Source organism: Chelonia mydas, chromosome 17 (assembly GCF_015237465.2).
Source record: "Chelonia mydas isolate rCheMyd1 chromosome 17, rCheMyd1.pri.v2, whole genome shotgun sequence".
NCBI lineage: Eukaryota > Metazoa > Chordata > Testudines > Cheloniidae > Chelonia > Chelonia mydas.
Window position 1 is genome coordinate 2,337,068 of NC_051257.2, and position 22,956 is coordinate 2,360,023.

The 22,956-nt window shown below is 67.3% G+C and overlaps 1 protein-coding gene across 2 annotated transcripts; it reads left to right on the forward strand.

Annotated features, from left to right (window-relative positions):
- The first annotated feature begins 271 nt into the window (after window positions 1-271).
- ANKRD13B (ankyrin repeat domain 13B) lies at window positions 272-20,945 on the forward strand. 2 transcript variants are annotated; one of them, XM_037880694.2, is made up of 15 exons: window positions 272-634; window positions 10,856-10,991; window positions 12,302-12,426; window positions 12,688-12,733; window positions 13,151-13,294; window positions 14,073-14,262; window positions 14,438-14,504; window positions 14,953-15,034; window positions 15,194-15,258; window positions 15,395-15,525; window positions 15,938-16,095; window positions 16,390-16,542; window positions 16,951-17,111; window positions 17,660-17,740; window positions 18,195-20,945. In XM_037880694.2, exons 1-15 carry the CDS (start codon window positions 446-448, stop codon window positions 18,453-18,455), a joined length of 1,989 nt encoding a protein of 662 aa, XP_037736622.1. In that variant the 5' UTR covers window positions 272-445; the 3' UTR covers window positions 18,456-20,945. The 2 variants fall into 2 exon arrangements, with proteins under 2 accessions (XP_037736622.1, XP_037736623.1); XM_037880695.2 differs by having other exon boundaries at window positions 275-634; window positions 17,660-17,736.
- Window positions 20,946-22,956: the final 2,011 nt, after the last annotated feature.

Below are 22,956 nucleotides of genomic sequence, written 5' to 3' on the forward strand. Positions count from 1 at the left end.
CAGCCCCCGGCCGAGGTGGGAGGAAGATGAGCCTGGGGCCGGGCTGCCCAGGTCCCGGAGCGCCCCGCAGCGCCGGGGGGCAGAGAGCCCGGCCCTGCCCCCGGCCGGGCGGGGAACTACAGCTCCCATCAGGCCCCGCCGCCAGGCCGCTGCACGGAGCTCGCCAGCCGGCGCCCGGCGGGGCTGGTCCCGGAGCGGGGCGGGGGCCATGCCGGGGCCGGGGGGCCCGCTGGGGCTCGGGGCCCTGGGGCAGCCCGCGCCGCTTCCTGCCGCCGCCTGCGCTCCGGGTGGGCGCTGCGCGGCGCGGCGCGGCCGGGCGCTTCCCTTTGTGTGCGCGGGCGGAGCGCGCAGCGCTGCCCGGGGCCCGGCGCTCGGCGCGGGAGCGCCCCCCTCTCGGGGAGCCCCGGAGCCGGGCCCGGCGCGCCGGAGGTCCCCTCCCAGCCACATGCCTCCGCCCCGCGCCGCCGGCAGCCCTGCGCCCAGCCCCTCGCCCCTGCGCCGCCGGAGCCGGCGTGCCGACAGCATGATCGCCGCCGCCGCCGCCGCCGCCGGGCCGGAGGGCGGGTACCCGCTGCACCGCCTGGTCTGGCACAACCGAGCCCGCGAGCTGGACCGCGAGCTCAGCACCCAGCAGGTGGGTCCGGCCGGCGGGGCGGGGGCAGCGCCGGGCTGGGGGGCACCGAGCCCCCCCTGCCCCCCCCCGCGGCTCAGCCTGGGACTGTGCTGGGGGGCAACGGGGCTAGTGCTGGGGCCGCGGCGGGCGGGCGGGGGGGGGGGGAACTGATGCAACAGAATCGCCGCCCCCCCCAGCAGCAGCAGCATCCCTGGGAACGTGTCTCCATGGCAGGGCTTCCCCGGCTCCCAGGCTGCAGCCAGCAGGGCCCTTGCTGGGCGGCTGCAGGCAGCCTCCCACTGCAGTGGGTCTGGGGGAGGGGGAGCGGGGTCTTTGCCGTGGCGGGCTGGCCCTTGGCCCGCTAGGACTTGGGGTAGGTAACAGCGCAGTGGTGCCAGAAGGGAGGCGAGGAGGGGGCTGGGGATCCTGCTGTATGATTTGACCCTCCCCCAAAAGCCCTTCTCCCCAGAAACTGTCCCTAGCCCCTCACCGGGGCTGGGGGATCCAGGGACTGGCTGTCGTGCCATGGGCAGCGCCAGCGTGGAAAGCAGCCGACAGAAATCCCCAAGCAGCAGGCAAAGCACTGCAGGGTGGGCGTCCCAGAGTGCTGGCTTTTCGCACCCTGGGGTGCTGAGTATTTGTAGAGGGGTACGTCCTGGGGCCAGGGTGCTCGAGGCCTAAGGAAAGGGCCGCAGAGCAGGGTGCCAGCTTTGGACCAATTGGTTCACCTCTATCAGGAGCCCAGCCACTGAGATGGCTCAGCACCTGGCTCATGGCCTGTGTGGGATGGTGGCCACCGTCGGTGATGCTCGGCCACCTTTTTCCATCCAAACGCCCCCTGGGTTTGGGAGCTTGTGACTGCCTAAGGGCTTTGTGCCACCGCCCGTCACCATGGGACCGGAGCAGTTCCCGCATCAGTCGGCTGGCTCAGCGAGATCCCAGGGCACATACATTCCCTCTGGCCTCAGAGCATGCAATCCCCTTCATGCATGCTCCCGAGGATCACCTTGCACCCGAGGCTGTGATCTGCCTGGCCCTACAGGAATCCACACCCAAATCCCAGGGAATTGCAGTGGAAGCTGGTCACCTAATTCCCTTGGACTGGGTTGAAACTCCCAGCGTGGGTGTTAACGACTCATTGAGAGCTGGGGTGCTAGGAGCAGATGAGCGCTAGGCCGCGGGCCCCTCTTCCTCCTTTCCTCTCCAGCCTGGCGTGGGTGGTTTGTTATAGACACTCAATATATGTTTCACCTCACAATTAATCTGGAGTAGCTGGAGGTGCAGTTGTCTCTGCTATGGTGAAAACAACACCTGCTAAGAGCAAGGACATGGACCTTGGGAAACGGGCAGTGTGCGTGTCAGGACTGCGTTCCAGCACGGCTTGTCCTGGGCACGCTCTGGTGAACACATTTACACCAGGCAGAGAGTATGAGCTCCTGGGGCCGCTGGCCCTGGCAGATAATTAAGCTGGGTTTCCACAGTATCAAAATATGAATTTACCAGCTTGGGGAGGGTGGGGGGGTTCTTTGTCACTGTTATTCAACTAATTAACACCCCCCCTCCCCCAAGCAGCGCAAAGCTGTCTCCCTTACAACAATAGTATGGTGTTGTGGGGAAAATGGCAAACCCCAGGCAGTTCTGCATTCGGGTATCCCAACTTCCTCCTTTGCCTGCCCGCCCTGTGCCAGGGCACAACTCCCTGTGGCTGAACTTGTGTGAAGTGTGTGACGATGCCTGAGTTTGCAGACCCTGCTGGTGCCCAGGAACCGTGAGCCAAGAGCGCTCAGCACCTTGCAGGATCAGGTCCTTCGTTGTTTTTACAATGAGACGTACAACCGCCTCTGACGCATCTTCTTCCGGCTGGGATATTTGCTATGGCTGCAAGGCTTTTCTTTACCTTGGCTGGCTGGTGCCACACCCGTCTGTATTGTAGCAGGCAGCTGTGGAGAGATCCTGGCCTAATTGTGATTTGCATGGAAATGGAGCGGCCACGTATGAGCTCCTGTTTTCTCCTCTTTCCTGATCCGAGCAGCCTGTGGGGGAATCTCCTGCGTTTTATTTCTCTCGTAATTCAGGGTCATTTTTAGCAGCAGCTCGGGGAGGCGGAGATCTCGGCTAAATTGACGAAGTGTGTGCTGGCCATTTCCCCGTGCCCAGAACGGACCGGACGAGCGTAGAAATAGCAAGGGGGATTTTTACGCCCCGCTTGGTAACTTATGTCTTTGGAACATCGTGGTGGCTTTTCCTCTGAAGGAAAAATTCTCCAAGATGCACAAGGTCTCTCCCCATTGTCTGAGACGTGGCTGGAAAAGGCAGCAGTAAAACCAGGTTTGGTTGGTAGGAGCTGCCTGGGCTGGAGGTTGGCTTAAATGCCCTGCCCCTGGTGCCCACGAGAGCCCTGTGCAGTGCCTCGCTGGAGGGCTCGGGGTGCAGTTCTCAGGCCCCAGGCAGCCCATGGCTCTAAGCCGGGTAGCACCAGCGGCAGGTCCCAGCAGGGTCTCTGGTCCACGGCGGCTGTTGGGATCACCCCGTCTGACCTCCTCCACGTGCAGGGCAGAGACCCTCGCCCAGTGTTGCCTGCATCCTGCCCAGAACGTCGGGCTGTGCCTCTCCTGTCGAGACATCCGGCCTCTCCCAAAACACAGCCCACCGTACAGCCCCCCGGCCTCACTCCAATCGCTCAAGGGCAACTGGTCCTTCCCGTACCAGCCTGCCGCAGGGCAACCTGCCTGCTCCGTATCTGCCACTTCGGCCGCAGTCCAGCGAACATCCCTGGGCTCCTCCAGGAGGCTACAGCCTGCATGCCAGTAGTGAGCATTACCGCCAGCAGGGAGGGTGGGGCCCACGGAGGAGCTGTTTGGGGCAGGGGCTGCGTCAGCTGAGTCCTGGCTGCACCCCTGGCGAGCTGCATTTTGTCAGGTTAGGGCTCCCTTAAATAGGAGCAGCCCAGACCCTGCCTAGGCAAAGGTCCCTCTGGAAAGGAGCCCCAGACATTGTGGGGGGCAGGGAGGCAGCTCACACAGACCGGCCCCTGGAAAGGGGCTGCCATGGGCATTGCACTTCGCGGTCCGGCCGGAAGAGGAGAGCGTGGTGTGCTGCCTGCGGGAACTCTCTGGTTCTCAGGTTCTGCACAGGTCATTCCTGGTGCCACAGTCAGCGGCGAGAGTTGTGGGCTGACTCCCTCCCCTCCTAGCCAGGCCCCAGAGACCCCCCCACAATGCAGAGGGAAGGCCAGTGCTGGCTGCTGGAGCCCAGCTCAGCTACAGAGCCAGAGCCAGCCCCAGCCCAGGGCAGTAGCTGAGATCTGAGCCCCGGTGTGCCGGGCAGACAGTGGGATCCGGTCCCGGTCCCAGCCCCAAGGAGCTTGCAATCTAATGTATCACACTAGCAATGAAAGGCCCCAGCCAGCCAGCCTGGTGAGCCCAAGGGATGATTAGCACCCGCTCCTTGGGGGTGGGGGGGCTGAGGCCCAGACAGATCCAGCCCAGATTCCAAGAGCTCAAGGCCCGAGAGATGTGGCTGAGGTCACACACGTGGACCTGGCACCACGGGGGCACCACTGGCAGTGCAGAGTGCTGGCATCTCACCCTCTGTGCCCTCTGCCCAGCTCTGAGCGCAGCGGTGAACACCTGGCTCGGGGCAGCCAGGGCCCTGAGATGGTGCCTGCGCATCACCACAGCCAGGCTGAGCTGGGTTCGGGGAGCTCAGGGCAGAAGATACTCACCAGCGGGGATGAGCCACGCCAAGTCTCTGCCCCAAGCCTCCTTCCAGCTCACCCACTTTTGGGCCCTGGCCCCCCGCAAACGGGACATAGCCGTCTTGGCCCTGGCTGCCCCTCTCCGCGGTCGCTGGCAGGGCTCACCTCAGAACTCGCGGCTCCCCGATCGCTCTGTGCCAAGCCCCGGGTCGGGGGGACTTTTCACACTCTCCTGCTGCCAGCATGGAGCCAGGACTGGGAGGGGTCTGGGGCAGCAGCGAGGGAATCCCCTCTCCATTGCTCCGGAGAGCCATGCTGCCTCTTGGCTATGGCAAAGCCAAAGGATCCGGGTGGCTGCTTGCAAGACCAGCCCTGGCATTCCTGCCCCACGGATTCCCTGCCCCAAGGCAAGCCCGCCCCCTGGGAAATCCCACAAGGCGTCTGGAGCATGTTTCAGAGCCCGATATGTGGCAAGGCACCAAGGGGTGGGGAAGGGAGCAGAACATGGAGCTGAGCCCGAGGGCACATTCAACTCTTGCTTGGACGGGTCAGCCAGTGGGGTCGGCCCTGGAGCCTGAGTTCCCCGGGCACGAGCAGCAGCGAGCCAGGCCTGCACTGGAAGAGCCCTGCTCTGTCAGCTCCGGGGAGACGTCACGGGGCTACACCCGCACCCTGGGCAGAGCTTCTCTTGGCCAGCTGGGGGGTGGGGACCTGGGGCGCAGCTCGACTCACCAGCGGCAGGTTCTGGCTGGCACTGAGGGGTGGGCTGGGCTGGAGCCGGCTGGCACGGCCACTCCAATTGGGTGGAGCCAGGCAGCGCCTGTGGATTAAACAGTAGGAATCACAAACAGTTCCTCTTCCCCCCTTGGCACTGCCCAGCCGGCACCAGGGCAGCTCCGAGTGCCCATCAATGGAAACTGGCATCTCAGGCTGCAGGATGAACTCTGCAATAACCCCTCCCCATGCCCTGGTCAGCACCCTTCCTTTTTCCTGGCGGGCACGATGATTGGTGCCCTCTGAAGCCAGCTGCCCCCAGCTGCCCGTTGGCAAAGGCTGGCCCTTAGCAGCCCTGCAGGAAGTCAGAGTCGGTTCAGCCTGCGTATGGGGGTCAGCGGGGAACCGCATCCCAGGGCCCTGGGGTGGGCAGGGCAGTGGTGTCTGGGCTCATGGCTCTGGACGGAGCCCCCGGCTCTCAGGGTGATGGGGCTGTTATGACCATCTGGGACAAACAGCAGCCCCCCCAAGGAACCCTGGCCCGGAGGTGCAGTGAGTTGTTATGACCAGTCCCAGCCCCCACATTCTGCCGTCTGCCCAGCTGGGCGGTTGGGCTCCTCCAGCGGCCCCTCGCCCTGCAGCCCCGCGGGCGTGCGGGGAGCCAGCAGCCAATGCCTGGTGAACAAGTCACTGCCAGGCTTGGGCCAAGCCAAACGCAGCCACGAACGAAGGAGGCAGCTGTCCCTGCAGGGCCTGTAACACCCCCCCCGGCCCTCTCTCCACGGCCATGGCCTGCTGAGACCACCCTTGTGCAGCGCCTCCTCCCCTGCAGCCAAGATTGCTGACCCTATCTGGCCACGCCAACCTGCTTTGCCGAGTCCCATCCTCCTGGTGCCTGGGCGAGAGACGCTGCCACTCGCCAGCCACGAGCAGGGGCAGGAGCCACGCAGCTGCCTCAGGGCCTCACCCCCCCCAGGCAATGGGAGCCGGGTGCTGCACAGAGCCCCGGCCTGGGGACCAGGCAGCAGCACTTGGGGCTGGCCCCCCAGGTCCCGAAGGCCTAAGTGGGGTCCTCAGCAAACAGGCCGAACGCAGCAGCAGTGTGAGCAGTGTAGTCACGGGCGGCGCTGGGTGGGGGAAGTGCCGGGCCATGCATGCAGGTGGGGGCTGCTGCAGGGAAGTGGGGATGGCCTGGGAGCAGAGAGCTGGCTGGGTGGGAAGCCTGGGCATTAGCTTCTGCTTCCAGCCAGTCACATCATGATCAGTCACCCTGGTGTAAATGGGGTGACTCTGGATTGACACCCAAGGCACCAAGAGCCAGCTTTGGTTCCTGGTCCACAGTGAGGGGCCCGTGTCCCATCCCCTCCCTGGGGCTGTACCCTACTGGGCCCAGCCCCCAGGAAAGCCCGGCTCCCGCAGCCAGGGGTGGGGGGAAGCTGCATTAACCAGCTCCCAGCTGGAGGGCTGGGGTGTGTGTGTTTTCTTTAATTAGTTAGAGACCTTTTCATCAGAGCAATTAAGAGCCAGCTAGCGATCACCTTGGAGAGCGTTTAATTAACACGCCAGCTCCTGCTACACTGGAGGTGCTGCTTCCAGAACCGGTTTTGTTTCTGGGGCACCCCCTGGCAGTGCCTGGGTCTCAGTACTGCGGGCCAGGCCAAGGGGCAGCATGCGCCGTGCCCCTCCGACGGGACAGCTACATTTGCCAGGCCTCTGCCATCCAAGACGGGCAGGGTGGAGGGGAGGCCATGGCTGTGCCAGGATTGGCTCTGGGAGCTAGGGCTCTGGCACCAGAGCTGGGCCGGGAGGGACAGTGTGGGTTTGGGGGGCTCACAGGAGCAGCACCTGGGGGTGTTAACAGTTGGATCCAGCTGGCATGTGAATAGGAAGCACCGAGGCAGGAACCAGGGCATGGGGAAGTCAGACCTGAGCGTCGGAGAGCCCGGCTGCCCGGGCGGGGCGAGGCTGAGACCCCTTGCGGGCTCCTCCCTCCCCAGGGTTGTGATTGGGGCACCCCCGAGGTGCATGGCAGGGGATGGCCGAGCTCTGCTCCCTGGGCAGGATTGTGGGAGACGCCCCAGCGTGGCTGGCAGCGCCCAACCGCACTGGCTGCTCCAGGGAGGCTGGGGCAGCTGATGGGGAGGGAGGGGTTTGTGCCAGTCCTCAGCCCCTGGCACTGAGCTGGGGGCTCCTCTCCTGACACAGCCCCCCAGAGTGCCGGGGCACGGGGGCAGGGCAGCCTGGCAGCAGTGCAGCTCCCCCCCCGGGGGGGTTACAGTTTCTCTCCGCAACAAGAATCGGCCCCTGGGAGCTAGTGTCTGGCAAGGGAGTGTGGGGCAATTAGCACTGGTGGGGGAGGGGCTCCAGGGAGAGTCGTCTCCAAGCAACCTGGTCCCGCCCCCCAATGCTCCTAGGGAGCCTCCCTGTGGCAGAGCGGCCAGGAAAAGTGGGGCCCCACTCACCCAAGTCAGGGACTCGGCTCCCCCCCGCCTATGCTCCTCATTCCAACCTGCAGCCCCCCACTGCTCCCCGGGGGGGGCTCCCACACTCCAGGGCTCCTCTCAGGGCCCCTGTGCCTCTAGCCAGGGGGGCTGGAGGAGACGCTGGCCCAGAGCCGCTAGCTGCCACCTCCAGACATGCACCCCCATCACATCCAGCCAGGGCCCAACCCGGCACAGAGCGGGGCCCTGACCCCCCGTGGCACAGAGCGGGGCCCTGACCCCACCCCCGTGGCACAGAGCGGGGCCCTGACCCCCCACAGCACAGAGCGGGGCCCTGACCCCACCCCCGTGGCACAGAGCGGGGCCCTGACCCCCCACAGCACAGAGCGGGGCCCTGACCCCATCCCCGTGGCACAGAGCGGGGCCCTGGCCGGCTCCTGCTGCAGACCCAGCTGAGCCTCGCCTCCCACTCCCCACGGGCTGCAGACCCAGCCCAGCGGGCAGGGCACGCTCAGGAAATAGCTGGCACCTGGGAGCCCGGCCATCTCTAGCCAGTGGGCTCCCGGCAGCTCACCTGGCTTGGCCCAGAGCCCTGCAGGCCAGAAGCCATTAACCGTTTCAGCGCCACACAACACCATTGTGCCCGCGCCTCCGGGCGGGCAGCAGAGATGGGCCTGGAACCTGCAAGCTCCAGGCAGCTGGGGGCTGGGGTTGCTGTCGGGTCCATCTCTCTGCAGCGGCTGGAGGGGTAAAGGCAGGGCTGCCCTGTGAGCAGGGCTTGCTGTGCCTGCAAGTGGGGGTGTTGCTGGGCCCCCCTCTACCCAGGGGCCAGGCTCTGCAGGGAGTGGGACTCCCCCCCCGGCTCTCACAGGACCCCCTGCAGGGTCAGACCCCCTCTCCTGTGCCTCCTAGCCCTGTGGCCTGGCACCCCACCCCATCCCTAGCATGGCTCCTGGCATGGCACTCACAAGAGCTGCTGTCCTCTCCCCCCACCGGGACTTGGACGCCAGCCCAGCTGCCCCTTGACCCGGCAAACCCAGCTTGTCATCTCCTCAGCTTGGCATGTGCCTTTCATGCATGGCCTCCTCGGCAGCCGGGCGGGAAGTGGATGTGACAGGCGCTCCCCTGGGTTGCCTCTGGGCTTTCAGCGGGAAGGGCTGGGGGGAGCAGCGGGGGATGGGAACGGAGCTGCCCGCAGAGCGGGAGCCTTGTGCTATCGGGCACAGCGGGCGGTGGCAGCCCTCCCGGCTGCCCCCACAGAAGGGACGCGGGGCACAGATGGGGATGTGCGCAGGAGGAGCCCCCGGCTGTCCCCACGCTCCGGGCCTTCAGCCACAGCCTGGGGCATGCGCTGAGCTCCCAGCCAGTCCCAGCGGCAGGGCCCATGGTGCAGAGCTGGGCGGTGAGTCCAGCCAGGCGCCTCTGCCAGGAGCGGGGGCTGGGCCTCAGGGGGTAGGTCAGATCCCACTTGCCCCTGCCGCACGCCCTCAGAGCAGGAGGGGGAGCACACATGGCCTGAGGTGCGGTGATTGGCACGTCTGGCTGGGCGTGACGTGATGCATACCACAGCTGGAAATAACATGCAAGGGGGCACGTGAGGGCAGGGTAGCGCATGCTGGGCACACAGGGACGTGAGCTGCCGGGCAGCAGTGCCGGGATGACACGGGGCAGGAACAGGGGATGCGACACAGAGCCACAGTGTCATTGGTCACAGATAAAGGCCGGTGGATTTACCGAGGGAGGCCGGGGGCAGTGACAGCCTGCATTGGCTCAAGTGCGTGGCTCAGACTCTCTAGCTTGTCTCTCCCCAGCAGAAGCTGGGCCAATAAATGCTATTAACCCTTCCACCTCGCTCCTGTCCTGGGCCCAGCACAGCTGGACGCCCTCCCCAGCTCGCTACCTAACTGAGGGGACATCAGCTCAGTGCTTGGGCCAGGTGTGTGTGGGGGGGGGATGGAGCCCCTCCAGCAGGGTGCTGGCTCGAATCGTGCCCCGCAGCCCACCTCCAAGGAACTCAGGGGCTGCTAGCCCAGTGCTGTCCTTCATGCCCCGGAGCTGCCAGCATGACCGGCCCCTCCTTGGCTGACCCAGCCAGGGCCGAGGAGGCTGAGTGCCCTTCTCCGCTGGAGGCAGGGGGAGATGTGCTTTGCGGGGGCAGGTGCCCTACCCTGGCTGCATCCCGGAGGCCTCCGACTACCTGCCCTGCGGCTTTGGGCAGGGAGTGCCCAGGCCTGGCGCACAGGAGTCCATGTGGGCTCCTCCAGCTGGCATGGGCTGATTCCCAGCACACAGGCTGGGCCAGCTGGGGCAGCAGGGATGGGATGGGATGGGAGCAGGGAGTGGATGCTCTTCGCTGACCCCAATACAGGAGACCCCACCCCCAATAGCTCTAGCTCTGCCCCACAGAGCTCAGCTTTTCCCCACCTGGCTGGGCTGCCCAGGGGTCATGGGGATAAAGGCCGTGGGCCCCCTCACTCTGAGTCCCAGAGATCACACTCCCCTGGCCTCGCTGGGCGTGGGGAGAGAACAGGCTCATCTGGGCAGCTGCTCCCAGGATGGCGCTGCTGGCACGGACCGGAGCATTCACTCCCTGCCCCAGCAAGGTGCCCTGTTGTCAGTCCTCCCGCCTGCTGTCGGGATTCCCCTGCCATGTCCCCCTGCAGTGCAGGAGGGAGCCCCCAGGGCCCAGGCCAGAGCCGGAGCTGGGGAAGGCCTTTGGGCCCAGGCGGGGTCACTCACCCCCAGCCCTATGGGCTGCACTTGTGGGCCTGGAGCCTCTCTCCCCTGACTTTCACCAGCACAGGCTGCAGCTGCCCGGGGGCTGGTCAGGTCCCAGCTCAAAGTCAGGCCCTGGGGGGAGGTGGGGATCGGGGGCTCTAATTTCACCCATTCCAGGGCTGCCTTTGAATGGGCTTGGGCTCAAACCGCTTGGCTTCTGGAGGCAGAACTGGGGGGATGTCCATGGGGCCTGGGTTGTAGCCTGTCTGCCATGCCCGGTGCTGTGTTGGCCAGAGAAGCAGCCAGCCCAGGGCATCGGAGTCTCACACTGGCTCATCTGCATGGGGCTCCCCCCACAAAGAACAAACGGCACCAATGGGCGAATGGCTGGCCCTGGCCAGAGGAACCCTGCGCCCCGAATTCCCAGGCCAGGGGCTCTCACCAGCCGGTTCCTTGGACAGCTCTGTGCCCTCCCCCACCAGACCCAGCAGGGCCTACACCCGCCCCCAGAGCACTGAGACTCCAGGGGCGCCAGGTCCCAGCACCCCACAGAGATGATGACGGCTGGGAGCAGCCCCATCCGGAGCAGCAGCCAGGCCTGCTGCGGCTGCTCCCCCGAACCCTGTCCCTGGATCACCCCCAGCTAAGCCCCTCTCTGGGCTCTCCTGGCAGGTGGACATTGAGCAGCTGGACCCGCGGGGCCGCACGCCCTTGCACCTCGCCACCACACTGGGCCACCTGGACTGCGCCAGGGTCCTGCTCCAGCACGGAGCTGATGTGGGCAAGGAGAACCGCAGCGGCTGGACAGGTGGGCAGGTGGCTCTGGGACGCCGGGGGGAGGCTGACAGCCAGGGCCTGCAGCAGCCGCACCTCTGCTGTGCCGGGGGGCTGGCACCTGGGGATGCTGCTGTTTCTAGGCACCAGAGCCAGCTCTGCAGGGGCTGGCACTTAACAGGCAACAGATACCAGTGAGACCAGCTCCACTGCACGGGGGGTGGGGGGGTGACAGAGCAACCAGGCGCCTGATGTGAGCTCATGGAGGTCACTGTGCAGTGCAGGTGGGGGCTGAAGAGCGGGAGCACTTGGGCACCCTGCCCCTAGCCACCTCTGCTGAGCCCCTAGCCCACCCTGGCTCCCCCAGCTCCGCCGGTGCCCCTCACTCCTGACCTGCAACCCCCTGCTAGCCCGTCTGGCTCCCCCAGCTCCGCCGGTGCCCCTCACTCCTGACCTGCAACCCCCTGCTAGCCCGCCTGGCTCCCCCAGCTCTGCCGGTGCCCCCCATCCCAAGCTAAGTTCTCTGTAAGCTGCACGGCTGTGCAACAGGCTATCAAGGGCCGCACATGCGGGGAGTGGCGTCCCTCCCCCAGCCCAGCCCAGCCCAGCCCTGCTAGGCCTCTCTCCCCACTGCTGCCCCAGGGCAGCCTGCACCCCAATCCCCTCATCCCTGGCCCCACCCCAGAGCTCTCACCCCCTGCACACCAACCCTCTGCCCCAGCCCTAAGCCCCCTCCCACACCCCAATCCCCTCAGTCCCACCCCTGCCACACATCACTTCCATATTGGTGCACAGAACAAAATTCATTCGGCACATGAACGTAAAAAATTAGAGGGAACATTGATCCCAACCCACAGCCCCTGCTAGCCCAGCCCCTTGTCCATCCCCCCAGCTCTGCTGGTGCCCCCCAATCCCAACGCACAGCCCCTCTGCTGGAGCCCCTCAGTACCACCCCCACCCAACACAGCAGCCCCCAGGGCTCCTGGCAGACATTGTGGAGGTGCTGTATAGGCCTGCAGTGTCCGTTCCCAGCACCCCCACCCGCGCGTGCAGGTAGCCAGCCTGTGCTCCTGCAGTGGCTCAGGGCAGGTGGGAGGGGGCAGCCCCAGGGGGACCCTAAGGGCCTGGCTGAAGCAAACCACGGGCCTCACAGAGCTGCAGGAGTCCAGCTCTGCCCAGGGGCACTGCCAGAGGACCAGGCCAGGTGCCTCCCTGGTCTGGGACAGGGTACCCTGGCCAGGTGCTGCCCTCCCCGGTGCAGGCTGGGGCAGGGCTGGCTCTCCTGGTCACGTGGGCAGAGGGGACCCTGCCCGCTGCCCCTGATACCCCCCTCTGACCCCCCAGTGCTCCAAGAGGCAGTGAGCACCCGCGACCTGGAGCTGGTGCAGCTGGTCCTGCGGTACCGTGACTATCAGCGAGCCGTCAAGCGCCTGGCTGGGATCCCCATCTTGCTGGAGAAGCTACGCAAGGTACAGCCCCCGCTTGCACCCTCTTCTTGCCCTGGGCCACCGCAAGGAGCCAGTGCTCCCTGGGCCAGGGGTCCCCTGCCCGGCCCTGCCCAGCGGGCTTCATGTGCCCAGCGCCAGCCCCATGTAGGGGGAAGCTGGCAGGGTTCGTACATGGTCACACCAAGGACTCCTGGCTCCCTGTTCCTGCAGCTGCTGGGTGTGAGGCGATCCCGTGGGTGGCACTGGGTGCCCTCAACCCCGGCCTCTCTCTCCTCTCCCCAGGCCCAGGATTTCTACGTGGAGATGAAATGGGAATTCACCAGCTGGGGTAAGTTCTGGGGCCACCAGGGGGAGGCTGGGCCCAGCACTTTCGCCCTATTGCTGCCCCCCCCCCAAGCCCATGGACGCCCCTCGCATCACCCCAGACCCCGGTGCTCACCCACACCTGTGACGGCCCCAGGCAGCCCTCGAGTCCAAGGGCCACCTGCCTCCTCCCTGCTGGGGACCCCTCCCTGCTGGGGACCCCACTGCCTCTCCCCTCACCTGCTGGGCCCCCCACCCTGCTCCCCCCGAGTGGAGAGCTCTGGCCAGTGGTGGTTTGGGGAATTCTATCTCCTGGCCCCTGGAGCAATGGGTCCCAGGCCAGCGGGACGCCCCTGCCCACCGCCCCACGAGGCAGCGTGACAGGGGTTGAGGGGTGGCTCTAGCCACGGGGGACTTGCCCCTAACATTGCCCTCCCCACAGTGCCCTTGGTCTCCAAGATCTGCCCCAGCGACACCTACAAGGTGTGGAAGAGCGGCCAGAACCTGCGTGTGGACACGACGCTGCTGGGCTTCGACCACATGACCTGGCAGCGGGGAAACCGCAGCTTCGTCTTCCGGGGACAAGGTCGGCGTGGCCCCCGGCACAGCGCGGTGCCGGAAGGCTCTGAGGGCAGCAGGGCCGCGGCCCCCAGCCCTGCCCGGGGCAGCCCGTGGGCACCGGCTGTTGACAACGCACACGCCCATCTCGCTGCAGCGGGGCCACGCCGGCCACTCAGTGCACTCCCCCCCACACACACCTGCCCGCAGCTGGACGTGCCACCTCTCTCCCCCTGCGCCGCAGCCGGTCACTGGGGTGACCCCGTGCGGGAGGTGCCGGGGCGCGTGGTGGGGGAGCCCGCTGGCTGGGCAGTGCTCTGGAAACGCCCAGCTTAGCCCTGCGGGCCTGGGGCGGGTGCTCTATGCCCTGGCTGCTGCCCGCTCCCCTGGCACGAGCGTCGCAGAGGTCTCATCCTGCTGGCTGGGCGGAGGAGTGAAAAGCCCCGTCTAGACACCAGGTGGCATGAGGGAGACGCCTCCCTGCCGGCTGGCAGCCTGAAGCTGGCAAGCAGACGCAGCAGCGTGGAGGGGGAGCGTGGGGTTCGTGCAGCCAGAGGGGCAGTTATGGATGGGGGAGGTGCTGATGTCTGGGGGCGGGGCAGCCCCCCTGCTCGCTGCCAGGGAGGGTGGCTCTGCCACACCTGGAGATCCAGCACGGGCACACTCAGGCAGGCCCCTGGCACATGCATGCACGGCCCTCCTGCACTCCCCCATGCCCCCAGCCCGCACCCCCCGCGCCGCTCTGGAGCCCCCCCCCTGAGCTGCAGCCCCTGGGGGCAGGTGCTGACGTGGCCTCCTCCCGGCAGACACCAGCGCAGTGGTGCTGGAGATCGACCACGACCGGCAGGTGGTGTACTCCGAGACGCTGGCACTGGCCAGCCACGACCGCGAGGGCCTGCTGGCTGCCGTGCAGCCCACCGAGGAGCAGGTGATGGGCCGGCTCACCGCACCCGTCGTCACCACACAGCTCGACACCAAGAACATCGCCTTCGAGAGGTGGGCACGCGCCGGGCAGGGGAAGGCTCCGGGAGGGGGCTGGGAGGCAGGCGACTTCTGCTGCAGCCCAGGGGTGCCCCGGGTCCCTGGTTCTGGGCAGGGCCTGGCAGATGGCGGGGGGCTGAGCGTGAATCCCCCGTGGGTCTGTCACTCACGGCTGCCTTGTCGCCGTCAGGAACAAGACGGGGCTTCTGGGCTGGCGGAGCGAGAAGACAGAGGTGGTGAACGGGTACGAGGCCAAGGTGAGGGGCAGGGCGGCCTTGCCACTGGCCATGGGCAGGGGGGCGCAGGGCAGCAGGCAGGGGGAGGCAAGTGCTCCCTCCCCAGCTCTGGGAGGGGCAGGGGAAGCCATGTCGGGACCCGACTCAGCACAAAGGCAGGGTCACACCTTGGCCTCCTCGCCAGCAGGGCTCACCTGGCCCCAGCCAAGGCTCCTTGGTGGGCGCAGAGCCACAATGCCCCACGTTTGGCTGCCCCCCGAGCAGCCGGGCCAAGGCAGTGGGGCCTTAGCTCCCGACCAGGGCCCCAGTGGCAGGGAGAGCAGCCTGAGGAGCCCTGGTCACAGCGCCCACGTGGGGGGCTGGAGCCACTGCCCCCTCCTGCCAGCCCAGCCCCTGGCGGGGGCCCACCTCTGGGGGGCTGTCGGGCAGAGAGAGCTGCAGCCTCTGGCATTCGGGCTCCTCCCTGCAGGTTTACGGCGCGTCCAACGTGGAGCTGATCACACGGACGCGGACGGAGCACCTCTCCGACCAGCACAAGGCCAAGAGCAAAGGTAAGGGCTGGCTCCAGGGGTTGGGCCCTGTTTCTTCCCCGGCAGCCCCATAACTTTCCCATCCGCCTTTGGCTGGGGGAGGCAGGCAGGCCCCGGCGCTGCCCCAGCCGGGGAGCCGCTGGTGTTGCAGCCCCGTGCTTTGTCCCCGTCTCTCTGCAGGCAGCAAGACCCCGCTGCAGTCCTTCCTGGGGATCGCCGAGCAGCATGTGGGGCCCAGCAATGGGGTGAGTAGTGGGCTGAGCTGGGGGCGGCTCTGAGACCAGCACAGCCCCAGTAGCTGGGGGAGGCGAGGGGACCGCGTTTGAGCAGAGCAGCCCCAGCCTGGCTGTGCTAACGAGGCCTTTGCTCGTCCCGGCGCAGACGCTGATCACGCAGACCCGGAGCCACACCAACCCCACGGCCATCACCCCCGAGGAGTACTTCGACCCCAGCTTCGAGCTAGGCAGCAGAGACATGGGGCGCCCCATGGAGCTCACCACCAAGACGCAGAAGTAAGGAGGAGCCCGCCAGGAAACCTGGGGCAAAGGGGGACCCCCGTCAAGAGAGGGAAGGCTGGGGATAGGTGGAACTCACTGCTGCAGGAGAGTGGGGCAGAGAGAGCAGGAGCGGGCCAGAGGCTGATCTGGGAGAGAATGGCTGGGCAGGGGCATGGCCAGGGCCGCCCCCGAATCTGCCCGGGGTCTGCCTGGGGCTCCCCACATGAGACTGCGGTGCAGGCTGCCCAGACTGTGAGGAGTATGGGCTGTCCCATGGGGCAGAGGGCAGCACCTGCCCAGTGAGCTCTCATGGGCAGCCCGTGCTCCGCAAGGCTCTGTGCTGGGGGACCCTCTAGCTGGGCACAGTGCCGGAAGGGCAGCGCCAGGCAGGGGCCCGTGCTCTTGTCGGCATCTCTTCCCGCTGCAGGTTCAAGGCCAAGCTGTGGCTGTGTGAGGATCACCCGCTGTCCCTGTGCGAGCAGGTGGGGCCGATCATCGACCTCATGGCCATAAGCAACGCGCTGTTCGCCAAGCTCCGGGATTTCATCACACTCCGCCTGCCGCCTGGCTTCCCCGTCAAGATAGGTGAGGCCGCGCTGCCCCTGCCCTGCCCCGATCTGGCCGCCGGGAGCTCCGTGCACCAGGCCCTGGCCCGTGCCCTCACCCCACGACCAGGGGCTCCCTGGGGCCTGCAGTGCCCAGGTATGACTCTGGCTGCTCTCCTGGCCCTGGCCCTGGAGCTGCCAGCCCCGGATCCCCATGGGGCGGGAGGGGGTGTGGGGCGGGTAGGCATGTGCTGGTCTCCTGGCCCTGGAGCTGCCAGCCCCAGGCCCGGCAGGTGGCACCTCCCTCACTGCGCCCGCTCTCTCCCCCTCCCAGAAATCCCCATCTTCCACATCCTCAACGCCCGCATCACCTTCGGGAACCTCAACGGCTGCGACGAGCCCGTCAGCTCCGTGCGCCGCAGCTCCGGCAGCGAGGCGCCCTCGCCTAGCAGCGACTCCTCCAGCGTCAGCAGCTCCAGCTCCCTGGGTACGCGGCACCCGCCCCGGGGAGGGACCCTGAGGGGACGGGCAAGGCGCCGGGGTCTGCGGTCGGCCCTTAGCACCCCCATGTCCAGAGCTATCTGCGCACCAGCCCCCTAGTCCCCTTCTCCGGCTTTATAAGGGAGGGGGAGTTGGGCTTGTGCACATTAGCAGCCCCCCCTTTGACCTTTGGCCCCCCTGTTGGCGACCAGCCAGGAGGCCAGTAGCCGCGGTGCCCCGTCCTGCTGGCACCTGCCCTCCCCTTCCCTAGGGAGGCCGGGCTGTGGGGCCTGCAGCTCCCAGCATGCATTGTGGCGTGAGCCACCAGAGTGCATGCTGGGGGGTGTAGTCTGCAGGGGATGCATGCTGCGCCGTGTCCCCCCCCCGCAGTGACGGGCACATCTGGTCCCCGCAGCCTCCTGCCGGGCCTGTGAGATGGACCTGTCCCTGTTCGAGGCCCCGCCCGGGTACAGCGTGCTGGGCAGCCAGCGGGACGCCATGCGCGAGGAGGACGACGACCTGCTGCAGTTCGCCATCCAACAGAGCCTGCTGGAGGCGGGCACCGAGTACGACCAGGTGGGCTCTGCGCCCCCTCTGCTAGGCGCCACCGAGAACTGCCCCGGGGCCCGCCGGGTGTCACGGGATGGGAACAGCCTCATCCCAGCGCGTGGCTCCTGGGGCTGCCCCTCCTGCCGGGCAGGGCGCGGTGAGCACCCAGCCTCGGGCGCTGCAGGGGACCAGCTCTCACCTTAGTTCTGTCCCAGCCCCACAGCACTAGAAGAGCAGCACAGCCCCCCTGAGCCCCACTCTGCCTGCCAGCCTGGCCCGGGGCAGCCCCACGCTGCCACCCGCAGCTCGTGGCGGATCCTCCCCTGCCCCTCCTTGGCGCTGGCACACACATAGGGCAGCAGCGCCAGCAAGGAGAACAGAGGCCCAGGGGCTGCTGCAGCTGGGCTGGTGTTGGGGGCCCTGTGCCCACTGGGATAAATGTCTCCTCTGCTCTCTCTGGCCACGCCCTGGGCTTGGCCTAGCCCCCAGCCAGGCCCCAGGAAGTGCCAGCCAGGCTGGGGAGTGGGAGGGGAGGTGGCAGGCGAAGGGTTAATGCACTGCGGCTTCCCCTGCAGGTGACCATCTGGGAAGCTTTGACCAACAGCAAGCCGGGCACACACCCCATGTCCCAGGAGGGCCGGCGAGGAGACAGGTTGGTAAGGTCTGGCTAGTCCTATCCAGGGTCAGGGCTCACAGGGCCTGGCATTGGAGCCGGGGCGGGGGGGGTCGGTCTGTCCCGCACGGCCCATTGGCCCCACACAGCCTAGCCCCGTGGCTCTGTTCCACAGCTATACTCAGCCCAGCCTGGCGAGGTGACCCTAGCTCTCTCCCAGCCACCTGCCCGGGCTGTGCCTCAGTTTCCCCAGCTGTAACGAAGCTGGCCACACTCCAGCTCCCTGGGGACGCCACCAGGGTCATTACACTGGGGCCTTCTGCTCGCCGGCGGCAGGCGCGACCAACGGGGCTCTAGCGTCCCAGCTGGGGGCGGAGAGCTGCTGTGCTCACCCACCCGGTGTCCAGGCGACGGGCCCCGCAGCAGCCTCGGCTCAGCCTTGGCACCCGCATTCCCGGGACCCCCACTCATCTTTGCTCTGTTCCCTGCCCCCCTAGGTCACCCCAGCACACGCCTCCCCCGCGGCAGGCCGGCCCCCAGCAGCAAGGCCGGGGCAGCGGTGGGCCCAGCCCCCTGTTCCGCAGCTACGACGAGCAGCTGCGCCTGGCCATGGAGCTGTCGGCGCGGGAGCAGGCGGAGGCCGAGCGGCGCACGCGGCAGGAGGAGGAGGAGCTGCGGCGCATCCTGCAGCTCTCGCTGACCGAGCAGTAGCCCAGCGCCTGCGACGGGCCCTGCAGCTCTTGCCCAGCTCGCGCTGAGCCGGGGCCCGGCCCGTGGCCGGGGTGGGCCTTCCCTGAGCCGCGGCGGGGTGGCAGCGGTGCCCACGTGAGCAGAGAGGTGCTAGCGCTGGCCCGCCGCAGATGCCATCGCACGGAGCCATTCAGAGACCATGCCAAGAACACTGCCAGGGGGCACGGGGCTGCCCCGCCCCGAGGAGACTCTGCTGCGTCAGAGGGAGGTGGGAGCCCCGGCAGCGCCGCTTACGGTGCCCTGCACCCCAGAGGGAGTGGGCTGGCTCCCCATGCCCCCTGGACTCCTCATTAACCCTCGCCTGCCCTGGGCAGCCCCAATGACCCAGGCCCGGCCAGTGAGGGGCAGAGATTGCGGGCCTGGGGTGGAGTTTACAGAATGGGGAGAGGGCACAGCGCCCATAACCCTGTAGGGGAGGACAGGACGGGGCTGCGGTGGCAGGAGGTGACCTGCTGCAAGGCAGGGGGCACCCCGAGGCCCCTTACTCACGCCCCAGTCCCAGTGGGTGGGTACTCACCAGCTACAGCCAGCTGTAGGGGCTGGCAGAGCAGGGGGTGGAGAGCCCAGGGCTGGGCTAGCAAGAGGCTGCGGGTCGGGAGTGAGGGGCACCAGCAGAGCTGGGGGGCAGGGGGACAGCAGGGGGCTGTGGGTCAGGAAGGGAGGGTGCTAACTAAGCGGTGTGGGGCCCAGAGGCAGGGCCGGATGGGGTGAGCTGCGCAGGGAAGCAGGAACGCTGCTGCATGGTGATACCAGGAGCTGCTTCCCCCCACACCTCATGCTGCCTGGACTGGGCCCCTTACCCTGCCCCTCCCCTCCCCTGGCAGCTGAGCCTGTCTGAGCCTCCCGCCCCCTGTGACCCACAGCAAGGGCAGGGCCCAGCTGCACACACTCTCCCCCCCACTATGGGCTCACAGAGGCCCCCAAGTCTTCAGTGACCCAGGGACACTGCCCAACTCCCCCAGGCCTGCTGCCCGGAGCCCTTCCCCCACTGCCTGGCTGCATGGGGCTTTGGCACTGCCAGCGGCCGGCCCGGACACATTCACTCCTATGCCATGTGTGAGGCTGCTGGTGCCAGGCCCTGCCTTCCTGCCTTGCCCCAGGGCTGCCCCCAGGAGCTGGGCCGGGGAACGAGCAGAGCCAGCCCTGCCTGCTGGGCCATGGCAGGGCCAGAGATGGGGGAGGCTAGCACCCAGGGAGCCCCTAGGGAGGCGGGCACAGGGCAGGTAACCTCTGCCCTCCATGCTGAACCCACGCCGGCTGTAGGCACCAGCCCCGTCTGCTGCCCTCTCAGCACGCGCCAGTCCCAGGGCTCCGAGGCACCGAAACAGCATCAAGTGCACTTAGCCAGGAGCCCGGCCAGGCCTGTGGGCTGCCAGCCGCTTTGCCACTAACCACGGAGCCCCACCGGCCCGGCCCTGCCCTGCCAGAGGCCACCCGGCCCGCCCGGGAGCAGCCCACACCAGGGCCGTGCCCACAGACCGCGCCCTCCCCAGCCCCGCGGGGGTGCTGCCCAGGCAGGCCCTTGCCAGCACACTTAGGGTGGGCATTTACCAAAGCCTGCTAGCAGGGGGAGGGGGCAGGGCAGGTGCTGCAGCCCCCACCCCATGCCCAGGAGCCATTCCCCAGAGGAAGCACTGCCCACCCGCTGACAGCCCAGCCCTGGGGCAGCCCACGCACCAGGATCCTTTGGGGTGCCCGGCTGGAGCTGACTCCTGAACTATGGGGAGCGGGGGCAGGTTTCTCTGCCTGGGCAGCACCCGCACCCCAGGCCGGGGGTGTCTGCCAACACCATCTTTAGGATGGGGAGCCCCCTCCCCACTTTCCCTGGGACAGCCCAGCATGGCGTGACTGCCCCCTGCTGGCCCTCCAGCTCTCAAGTGAGCCCACTGAGGGGGATTGGGGGGGGAGTCAGGAGCACCCCCTGAGCCAGCCATAGGTTCCTGCTGCCAGGCCCTCCCAGCCCACACGCTGCAGCCCCATGGCCTGGGCGGAGGGGTTCCCTAGCACCCCCCGCAGCCCACACTCCTCACACAGGGTCCAAAACCCCAGAGAAACCTTACGTCAAATGGTGCTAAGTCCCCGTGTCCCCCTGCCCCCGAGAACACAGCGGTCCTGTGCTGAGATGGGGCCCAGGCCCGCCCTGCGCCAGGCTGGGGGCACAGGCCTTCGCTCGGTTTGCACAGAGGACAGACCTTCTGGCATGCCAGCGCAGGGGCGTGGCCCCGTGTACCCGGCTGGCAGGTCACCCCCCGCCGGAGGGGACCCACCGCCCGGCGAGGAGCCATCACACTGAAACCGGGGCAGCAGCGGGCGCTTGGCTCCCTCCCGAAGCTGTGACAGGGTAGGGACCTTTTCTTAGTCGCCCACGGCACCTCCCCACACCAACTGTACAGCAGGGGCTGGGGCACGTGGCCGAGGCACGTGGCCACGGCCTGGCGGGTGGGCCCGGCCCACAGGCTGCGATCACGGTGGACGCCAATAAAAGTCTTTAACATTTGTCTCTTAGCAGATGTGGGCTCTATGGGGAGGGGGGCCCCAAGCCAGGGTCCAGCTCCAGCCTGGCTCAGTCCCTGGGGGTGGGACACAGCTGGGCACACGGGTTTGACTTGATTGAAGGCATCCCAGCAGCGACCAGAGCCTTGGCTAACCCCCCCACCCCATCCCCAGAGACATCTGGTGCAGTTACTGCAGTGCCAGCCCACTGGGGGTGCACTGCCCACGCAGGGTGCCAGCCACTCAGGAGGAAGGGGGCACTGACTGCTGGGCTTACCCCAAATCCCCCTGCTAAATCCCATTTCCCCTGCACACCAAGGTGCCACCTCCAGCCCCACAGGCAGATTGGCACAACCCCAGCCCCCTTTGTGCCATGGCAAAGTGCCCTCCTTGGGGTGGGCATTGCTGGGGCCCGCCCCAGCTCTCCCAGAACAGGCCCTGGGAAAGCTGCAGCCCGGGGAGTGATGTGCCCCCTCTGGCTGATGCACGGCAGGAGCAGCCCGCGTTGCTCTGCGGGAGGGTGAGCACTCGGGGGCAGGGGGGCTTACTCCTGGGAGCCCCCAAAGAGCATGGTCTCTGCCTCCTGCTCACTAGCCGAGAGGTCATGTGGGTTAGTGGTTAGAGCACGACACTGCTGGGTTCCAGGGGCCTTGCACAACCCCTGTCCCTGGGCCTCAGCTGCTGCCTATGGGGTGGTGTTGGGGGGGACATCCAGGGGGGCTGGCTGCATGCACATCCCCATCTGGCCAGCCATCTCCCCACTGCAGGCAGCTCGGGGGGGTGCTGGGCTAGACCCCGCCCCAGGAGCCACCCACTAGCAAGCTGGCACACAGCCTGGCTCATAGAGCAGGGCTCAGTGCTGGTGGGGTGGCTGGCGCTGTGCTGGGATCCCTGGGGTCACCCGGCCCCCCAGTGCTGACACTCCCCGCACCAGGGTAGGAGAATGCAGCCGTTTATTGCTGAGGGACAGGTACAATACCAGGGGGCCAGGAACCTGCAGGCAACACCCAGCCCCCAGGGCCAAGAAAATCCTGGTTCATTAGCTGGCCTGCCCCATCAGTGGGGAGAGCGGAGTCAGGGCCAGGCTGCTGCTTATGGGCACCTCACCAACGGGGACCCAGGCTGACCCACACGTGTAACCCTGGCGGGGCTGGGCAGGGTGCAGCTCCCCAGGTGCCCTGCATGGATGGGGCAGGCTGGGCTGGGGGGGCCTTCTGCAGCCCTCCTGCCCCCTCTGCTTTGAGGCCTCCCAGTTCAGTACCTGCCGGTCCAGGGCTGGGGGGGATTCCCTGAACCCACTGTGTGCTGCACCCCATGGCAGCAGGCCTGAGCGATGCCCTCCCGAGAGCCCAGCCTTGCCCTGGCACCCCGACCATTCAGTGTGCACTGGGAGGGGCCGGCTGCCAGGGCTCAGGGAAAGGGTGGACCAAGGTAAGGGGCCCTCATGCCAACTGCCTGGGCTCCTGTCCCATGCGGTGCCCATCGCCTGGCGTGATTCCCCACTGCACACGCGCCCGGGCCGTGTGCTGAGGCTGTTGGCTGGAAAGGTGCCCACAACTTTCCCACTAACGCAGCTGAGTGGGAAGATGGGGGCTCGCCGCAAACAGCCCTCTAGGCTACAGACCAGCTCCCTAGGCCAGTCGATGTCAGGGGGCCCAGGGCCTGGGGGAGGAGGACCAGGCAAAAGAGGGCAGGGCAGGGGGCCTAGGGGATGGGGGCCCGGCCGGGGAGGGCCAGGCAGCAGGCAGGGGGCCTGGCAGAGGAGAGGCAGGCAGGGACCACCTGCAGGCCCCATGCCCAGCAAGCCCCCACAGTGCAAGTGACGAGGGTTTGCCCATAAGGCTGGGCTCTGCTGAGCTAGCCACAGAACCCCCTCTCTAATCCACGTAACCACTTGCTGCCACCCCCTTGACCTGGCTGGGGAAGGGGCAGAGATAGCAGCAGCCCTTCCAAACACATACCTCCCCCTCCCCTGGAGCATGGGGTCCGTCCCCTCTGCCCCCATGACCCCAGCCC

What these genes read in the sequence shown, in the direction of transcription:
- ANKRD13B (XM_037880694.2), top strand. Translation starts at nt 446, where the DNA reads ATGCCTCCGCCCCGCGCCGCCGGCAGCCCTGCGCCCAGCCCCTCGCCC. An exon ending in ATGGGAATTCACCAGCTGGG is followed by an intron (nt 12,734 to 13,150) that starts GTAAGTTCTGGG and finishes CCCTCCCCACAG; the next exon opens with TGCCCTTGGTCTCCAAGATC. An exon ending in TGAACGGGTACGAGGCCAAG is followed by an intron (nt 14,505 to 14,952) that starts GTGAGGGGCAGG and finishes TCCTCCCTGCAG; the next exon opens with GTTTACGGCGCGTCCAACGT.